The sequence below is a fragment of the Trachinotus anak genome, unplaced genomic scaffold (assembly GCF_046630095.1).
Source record: "Trachinotus anak isolate AG129_WGS33_773 ecotype Australia unplaced genomic scaffold, CSIRO_AGI_Tana_v1 ptg000014l, whole genome shotgun sequence".
NCBI lineage: Eukaryota > Metazoa > Chordata > Actinopteri > Carangiformes > Carangidae > Trachinotus > Trachinotus anak.
The window spans coordinates 3804243-3812781 of record NW_027273865.1 but is presented as its reverse complement, the minus strand read 5'-3'; the positions used below and the strand labels follow the sequence as shown (position 1 = coordinate 3812781).

The window sequence follows — 8539 nt, the reverse complement described above, 5'->3', positions numbered from 1 at the left end:
GGTGGGGATTGGGGGGTAATGCTGAGTGCCAAATGACCAGAGACTGTCTGATGGACGATGTTAATAGTTTATACAGTGATTCAGTAGTTTTGTATGAGATGAGGAGGAGAGCTGAGGCTGCTGGGAACCAAGAAACAGTAAAAGACCTGAGACGACTGTGTGTCCTGTCCTCTGTAACATCTAAACTGTGTGTGTGTGTGTGAGAGCCTGTATAAATGTGGAGAGTGGAGTGGAGTGGAGAATCATAACAAATACAGATGCTTCCACTTCGATCCCGAGCTGTGATGCTAACGTTCGAAAAAGGAAACAGATCTGAGAGGCTGCAAACTAGCTCCTGATTATTTTATTGTCAATCAGTTAATTGTAATCTTTGTAGCTCTAATTTTGGGGAATATGTACTAAAGATTTGTGATGCTCATTTAGGTGATGCTTCCACTCAGCTGAACTGCATGGTACAGTTAAGCAGTGAACATCCCATCATGCTCTGGGGCAGGTATAAACATGAAAAGATCTGAGTGACTTTAAAGAGGGTTCATTGTTGGGTAACAGAGATGTTCAACTGGTTGATGTTTCCATAGCAACAGTAACTAAAGTGACATCTGCATTTATACCAAGAAAAATATAAATGCAACACAAAATGCAAGTCTTTACTTCCATTTTTCATGAGTTGAAATCAAAGCTCTAAAACTTTTTCTATAAACACAAAAGATAAACACACGCACACACACACTGATATACTGTGGTGAGATCCTGAGGCCTGTTGTTGTGCCATTAATCTGCCACTGTCAGCTCATGTAGCAGCATCATGTTCACACTTCCTGGAAGCTGAAAACATCCCCGTTGTGTCATGACCTGTGTGTCACCAGTCATGTGACCCACTGAGCATGTGTGAGATGATCTGGATCTGTGTTGACAACAGCATGATCCATTTCCTGTCAACATCCAGCAGCTTCACACTGAAGAAGAGCAGACAGTCAACAACCTGATCAACTCCGTCACACTGGATCAGGTGGTCACACCAGATACTGACTGGTTCTCTGATCCACAACCCCCCCCCCACCCAAAAAATAAACATCTGAAGAAACGTGTTGTGTTTGTGTTTCTGTTGGGTGCAGATGTATGGGGAAGATGAAAGAAAACAGTTCCTCCAGGATGATGACTGACAAACCCTCTGTCTGTATAAACTTTAACTACTCCCTCTTATCGTCACCATGACAACACTGTGCTGCAGTAAGTAGGACTGTACTCTGCTGTCAGGGTGGAGGGAGACAGACTGGTTGGTCATGGCTTCAACCTACAGCAGCATAATGAGCCACAGCATGATGAAGACCAGCACAGTCTCCAGACCTGGACCATGGAGCTGGTCTTGGACAAACTTTCTGAACCATGGTTAATTCTACTGCAAAAAAGGTGCTCAGAAGTTCAGCTGCTGGAGGGTCAGACATTTAGATTCAGTTTAGTTCAAAAACACTTGTTTTATGCTTCAAAGCTGACACACTGAATTAACAGCAGTGTGAAAGATGGTTAAGCTGATTAAGTTTGAATTTTAGAGAGTCATATATCAAAGAATATAAAGATTTGAATTAATTTGAAATTTGAAACCGAGTTACAGTTTTTGTCCTTTTGTTTTATAAAATGTTCTGATGTAATATTTATTTATTGTTATGTAGTTTTTGTATTGGTGATTTCCATTTTTTAAGTGTGTGAGAAATGGAGAGTCTGCGCGCTACTGCCTTTGGGCAGGCGGACGCTGTTACGTCAGGCGTTGTTGGTCGTTCAAATCTCGCTGAGAGCCAATCAGATGCGTCCAGGTCACAGGTGCCGTGTTTGTAGCGGAAGAGAAGATGGCTGCTGCGAGGAACGGAAAGAGTGGGCTGCTGGAGAAAGTGAGGTTTAAAGTTTTATTGTTGGACTCAGCTTTAATAAAAGCTCTGGTTTATTTTTTCTAACAGAGTTTAAAGTGTAGGAGCAGAGGGTCAGGTCTCTGTGAACACGGTGCTTTGAGGCTTTGTGTTTGAGCTGCTGTCCGCGAGCTAAGCTAATGCTAACAGGCTAAAATAAAATTATTTTGAATAAAAACAGAAAATAAAAAGGGTGAAAACTGTTGATACAGGGGTGAAGCTGTCGTTCTGTTAAGGCTGTGTGAAGGAGTCAGTTTGTGTTTAAACTGCAGTGCTTCCTTCAGTTTCCTGTTTCCAGCTGTTACACGCAGGCGGCTGCTCGATATGCTGAACCAAAGTAAATTCTACCAAACCAAACTCTATACAGAAAACCATCGATTTAATTTTATTAAGGGTGTAAAAACCACACAGAGTCAGTGTTTGACTGCAGAACAGTGTTTCTGTTTCAGTGAGCAATGGCACAACTAACCGGCCACAGTTTGGGATTGTAACTACATGTTCCGTGAGCACATGTTCGTTCAGGAAAGAGACGTGTGTTTTTGCTTCATTTAAGTAAATGAGATCGTTCACTGAGACACATCAGGCCTCTGCGGATCTGTAGACATTAAACAGATCACATCCGGTACAGAGTCAGTGCTTCCCTCCTGTTTCCAATAATAAAGGCTCCTCAGTTCATCTTCACTTGAAGATCACACTGTTCTCATTTCAACAGTTTTCTGGAAATCTTACTGCCAAAACTGTTGCAGTAACTGAACACTATAATGTTCTGACTTGCCTTTGTGAAGGTGAGAATGTCCAGTTTGTGCTGAAACGGTTTAACACAGGTATTTATTAAACTGTATGATCGTATGTTGATCACTGTATAATGTTTGAGCTGGTGTCTGGTGTCAGTTTTAGTTTGACATCAGCTAAATCAAACTGCATCAGTTTGAGCTGATGTTACTGTCTGTATCCAAACATGATCGTGGATACTGTAATAAATATCATGAGGTCAGTGGTGGTGCAGCACACTGATAAATCATCAAAACTGTTCACCCCTGTGGTCAGTATTTACTTCCTGAACAGAGTGTCAGGAGCTTTATGAGCCATGATTCTCACAGTCTAATGTGACAACAGCCTGTTGTTATCTTCACCTGAGTTAGATTTGCTTCATGTGGCTGATTAAAGTCAGACCTGATGTTTAGGTTCAGGAGATCTTCAGATCTCTTAATGGTGGAAAAGTAATGAAGACATACTAAATCTACACAATTATTATGGTTTTTAGTAGAGTATATATTTACATCTGTTGTCTTTTTAGGTTGATAATGTAGACTGTATTAGAAATAATTTACAGTGATCTAAATTTCTTTAACACTCTTAAAAACAATGTTACAAAGAGCTTTGGACTTCAGACAGATTTAAAAAAAAGTTCTGAAACATCAGTAAATCTGTTGAGAAATTGATTAGAAAACAGTAATCAAGCTGATATTGGTAGAAATTAGGTATTGATTGTGTGTTTCAGTGGAGGATCGATGAGAAACCAGTGAAGATCGATAAATGGGATGGAGCTGCTGTGAAGAACTCTCTGGACGACGCTGCTAAAAAGGTTAGATTTTTATTCTGAACAGAATCACTGCAGGTGTTTAACGTTCATTAAAGGGACCAGGTTGTACAGTTTGTCGTTGAGCTGCAGACAGAGATGAACAGAGACACTCCTGAGTCATGTTTCTGGACGTCAGTCTATACCTACCTGCTGCTCATCTTTAACTCTGTTGTCCTGCTGCTGCGCCCCCTGCAGGTGCTGTTAGAGAAGTATGGGTATGTGGAGAACTTCCGGCTGGTGGATGGTCGTCTGTTGATCTGTACTGTTTCCTGTCTGTTTGCCATGTTGGCTCTGGTCTGGGACTACCTGCACCCATTCCCTGAGTCCAGACCAGTCCTCGCCTGCTGTGTCATCTCATATCCTTCAACAGCACAGGAAGTGCTGAGAAGAGAGTTGAGGAAGAGTCAGACTGCAGGGTCCACAGGATGTGGATCAGTTAGTCTGTGGTGACATGTTGGTTGTAAAAGTGAACCTTTGGAATTTGTCCTAAAACATGATCAGATCTTCATCTGAGTTACAATAATGAACAAACACAATTTGTTTGACTATAACACAAATCATAGTGTTGTTGTTGTTCAAACATTCACAGTGTGTCTGAAACAGGGTGTGACCCTCGACTGACTGGAGTAAGGATCAGACCTGGACTCAGTGAGACAAGACTGGAGGATGTGGGTCAGAGACACATTGACTTATAAAGAGCAACATCAGGTAATGTCAGGCCTCACAACAAAGACCTAAGAGACTGAGGGTGAAGAAGAGCTGATGATGATGAGCTCAGATCTTCATCAGTCCACAGTCAAACTGTCTATAGATGGAGATGGTTCAGTTCTAGAAGAGGACTAAGTCTAGCTGAGAGACACCAGCAGCTCAACACAGGTGATCAGTGACAGTGAAGCTCACAGTTACAGCTAAGGGACAGTGACCCTGAACATCAGAGTAAATCCACTTCTGCAGTGGTGACTGTCTTTGATATGAGCTCAGGGACTCTGTCTATGTCTGCATCTGTGACTTAGATGAAGATCAGATCACAAGGGTTCACTGTCTTTTTCTTGCCTCTGTATTTTGTGCATGTGCTGGTATAAAGTGTCCTCCATGCTCCCTAACTCGTCCTCCATCACGTACTTTATCATGATGGGCATCCTGACTCTTTACACCTCATACAAAGAGAAGAACATCTTCCTGGTGGCCCTGCAGAAAGATCCAGCTGGGATGGATCCAGATCACATCTGGCAGCTCTCCTCCTCCCTCAAACGGTCTGTGTCTCCTTCCAGACGTCTTTCTCTATTCTAATTCACACTATAACTTTACCCACCCTGATCTCACCACACATTGAATAAGCATGTGAGAAAGAAACCTCTGTAACATCTGGAGACTGTATCAGACAGTAGAACAGACCAGTGTACAACACGAGTTACATGATGTCAGAGTATTCAGATTATCATACAGTGCTGTGACAAAGACCTGGTCCAGTCTGATGGTTGTAACACAGTTGTTCTCTTTGTCTGTGTGCATGGGCTCTAAAGCAGCAGAGTTCAGCGATAAATTAATGTCTGGACCACAACAGTGAGGCCAGGTCTATAGACACGAATGTCACTGACTGAGTGATGAAGTTACACAATTGGTTGGTCGAGTGTTGGAGTTTCCTCATTGGACATAGCTCTTTAAAAAATAATTTTTTTAATTTTCCACATGGGGACAAATCCAGAGACTTTTGACAAACCTCAGCTACTTCCTGTAGAAGACCATGTTTCAGTCACTGTTTCAGACTTGTTCTTTTGTCATGATAACAGAAACAGAAAAACAAGAATGAGAACAGCTTAATTGTGAATTCATCTAAATTAATATACTGTAAATATGAGCACAGAGAGGAGGAGAGAAGTAAATAGATAAAGAGCTGAAACCAGCTGACACGAGACTGAAACCAGCTGACACGAGACTGAAACCAGCTGACACGAGACTGAAACCAGCTGACACTAGGCTGAAACCAGCTGACACTAGGCTGAACCCAGCTGATACGAGACTGAAACCAGCTGACATTAGGCTGAAACCAGCTGAACCTAGTCTTAAACCAGCTGACATTAGACTGAAACCACGGCCCAGACATATACTAGGTTTAGACCTGGCCTTGTTTCCTAATAATGGAGAAAAACAAAACCATGAATGAAACATCAAATATTTTCAGTGTTGTTGACAGAACAACCTTTTAAATGTTTAAAAAGTCCAGGCAGTCCCACCAGCTACAGATGACAGAGCAGGAAAACAGGTGTTTAATCATCAGTCTGATGTCAGCAGCTAGAGATACAGTTCACTGATCTTTCAGCTCATCAACAAACAAACACATCTAAGATCCGTGTGGAGAGGTAACCACCTGGAGTCATGACAGTCCTGTTACCTGCAGCAGGTGTTCATGTACCCGTCACAGATTACAGCAGATGGAGCCGCTGTCACCGTTTGTGCTCATTGTAATAACAGGATTTAAGACACTTACCATGTTATTCAATGAAGTAATCAGACTAATTTGACCGATAACTGAAGCTGAGTAATAACCACACTCTGGATGTGTCATCAGAGGTTTTATTTCACTTTTTGCCATAAAACACAAGAAATTGACTCTTGGGGTTTTTCTTCTGTCCTCTTATTTTACACCTGTATTAATGTTTTTTTTATGTTTTTGTAGACATTAGTATGAATCATCCATCTAGTTTCCATCGGTCTGTGGAGAACAGTGATGGTTCATGGAGCTGATGTTGAGTCCTGACAGTGTCTCTGTTTTCAGGTTTGATGACCAGTACACCCTCAGAGTTTCCTTCACTGATGGGAAGTCAAAGAACTGGAGGGAAACGGAGTTTACCAAGTCCGTGTCGACGTTCTTCGACGACAATGGGACGCTGGTGATGGACCAGTTTGAAAAGTGTGTTTCCAAACTCCATGACACTCTGGCCACAGACAAGAAAACCAAATAATCAGGAAACAGTCCATTAGACCACGACGCAATTTGTTTTTGACACAGAGGGAAGATCAGAGTCCTTTCATTCACTTTACTGCTTTCATTTCCATCTCTGTACAGATCAACCTGCAGAGACGTAGCCCATCAAACTCGGTGACACATCCGCTCAATTTAGTTAAAATTCCCACATCTTTTTTATATAGCGCTGTGAATGTGCTGATATGAAGTCACATGTTGGGGTTGGTCCATTACATCATGATACAACCTCCATTATTAACAGTGTTTAAACATGTGAACATGAGCAGCAGTGTTTAAGTCCTGATGAAAAAGAGAAGCAGTCGCCTCGTGTCCTGATGGAACTAATCAGTTAATCAATAAAACTCAGCTCATCATCAGGACATGTGTTTCTTCTCAATCTGTTCTGGGAAAAGAAATTTCAGGCTCAGTGCTAAAATGAACGTCAGTGCTTCTCTCAGGTATCGGTGTGTCATTGAACGCATTGCTATATTATGATAATTATCAATTAGTAATCGATTAAATAATCAGCAGATTAATCAGTAATAAAAACAGTTGTTAGTCACAGTCCGTGGAGATATCTGCTGGTGACATTTGGTATTACACCTCAGAAAAAAAACACTTACATCATGATGTAACGGTGGTGATCAGGTGCTGCTGTCATCTTTAATTTACAGCTGTGATGTGAAACTGATGAGTGTGTGATGAAAACCAGTTTGTGTTTATTTTCTGTGTGTGTTTGTGTTTTTATGAAACGCTGACAGTGTCAGGATTTAGGGCAGCAAAGTTCTCCAGACTCAGACCAGGGACGTTGTCATTACGTAGTCACCAGGACCTTTATCTGTGTCTGATGGATTGTGTCTCTGCAGGGTGATTTTCTTAGATGTGAAACCAGTGAACTGCCTGAGGAAGGAAACTGTGCGGCTCCAACATAATGTCTGGTCACATCATCTGGCTTTCTGTCACAACAGTTTTCTCTCTGTCACAGTAATCATTTAGACAATAGAATCGCGACAGGACATTAGAAATATTAACATCTGGTTTTCTGCTGTGAGGACCATTATTGATCTGATGGATAGAGTCTGGGTCAGAATTGTGACATTTCACAGCGTCTGAACTCGTCTTCACTCATCTAATGATTTGTCCTTCAGATCGTCACCAGTTTCTCATCAGAGCTTTTGTGTTTTTGCAGAGCAGTTTAAATATTTAGGAACATTCAGCAGCTGATTGGATAATATCTGAACAGATTGACGGTTTAATAAGTATTAACACTTGTCTTTCTCCCAGTTAAACTCATGAAGCAGTCAAGCAGTTCTTAAGGTCGTCCTCAGTATTTCTGTGAGAAGGTTTTAGATTTACAATAACATTTCAGCTCCACCTTAATGATCACTGACTCCATCCTGCCTCAGACTACGAAGAGTCAGGTAACAAAAAAGTAGATGAATCAGACTTTTTTGTTTGTCACCAGTCACAATGCGATATGTCACTGGTGGGCCAAGCCATATGAGGGCGATCAATGGAAATACCAAAATAGCAAAAATACCTGTAAAGGTGGAACATAAACAAGCAGTATCATCAATTGTCATCACATCATGAAGTCAGGTGATGACAGCAGTGCCATTCTGTGAAGGCGGGAAAATGAAAAAAAAAAAGCTGTTTTTGGTCCATGACTCTTCTCCTTAGTTTTTATGTTTGTGTCAGTGTTGAACATTTTTACTGTCAGTGATGTCACACTCAGCTGATGCTGATCGTTGTTAATGCCAGATTAGCATCATTAGCATTTACCACTGAGGCCAACAGTCTTGTGTTGATGCTAATGATCCTAAACACTGAAGTTCTGATATCAGTGGGTAAGTCTTCATCCACTCTATCCTCCTCACAGCTGGACATGTTGGAGCCTAACAACAGGAAGTGGACTGAATGTTGACCAGACTTTTATTTTGAATGTTTTTTATCATTGTTTGTCTCAGAGCCTTATTCTCTGTAACTGTCAGTGAAAATATTAAAGATGGAAATTGTTACCAAAAAACAGTGAGAGCTCGTGGATGTTTGTGTCTGCGGACTCAGTGAACTGTAGTACCAAAGGTGACCCAG

At 41.4% G+C, this 8539-nt stretch overlaps 1 protein-coding gene across 1 annotated transcript; it reads left to right on the top strand.

Annotated features, from left to right (window-relative positions):
* The first annotated feature begins 1752 nt into the window (after positions 1-1752).
* Positions 1753-8480, top strand: spcs2 (signal peptidase complex subunit 2). The gene is made up of 5 exons (XM_071496025.1): positions 1753-1886; positions 3403-3486; positions 3679-3839; positions 4602-4736; positions 6260-8480. The coding sequence occupies exons 1-5, from the start codon at positions 1845-1847 to the stop codon at positions 6444-6446; spliced, it is 609 nt and encodes a 202-aa protein (XP_071352126.1). The 5' UTR covers positions 1753-1844; the 3' UTR covers positions 6447-8480.
* The last annotated feature ends 59 nt before the right edge of the window (positions 8481-8539 follow it).

Coding starts and splice junctions, on each gene's coding strand:
- spcs2 (XM_071496025.1), top strand. CDS start 1,845: ATGGCTGCTGCGAGGAACGGAAAGAGTGGGCTGCTGGAGAAA. Junction 3,487..3,678: donor TGGACGACGCTGCTAAAAAG/GTTAGATTTTTA, acceptor CGCCCCCTGCAG/GTGCTGTTAGAGAAGTATGG. Junction 4,737..6,259: donor CTCTCCTCCTCCCTCAAACG/GTCTGTGTCTCC, acceptor CTCTGTTTTCAG/GTTTGATGACCAGTACACCC.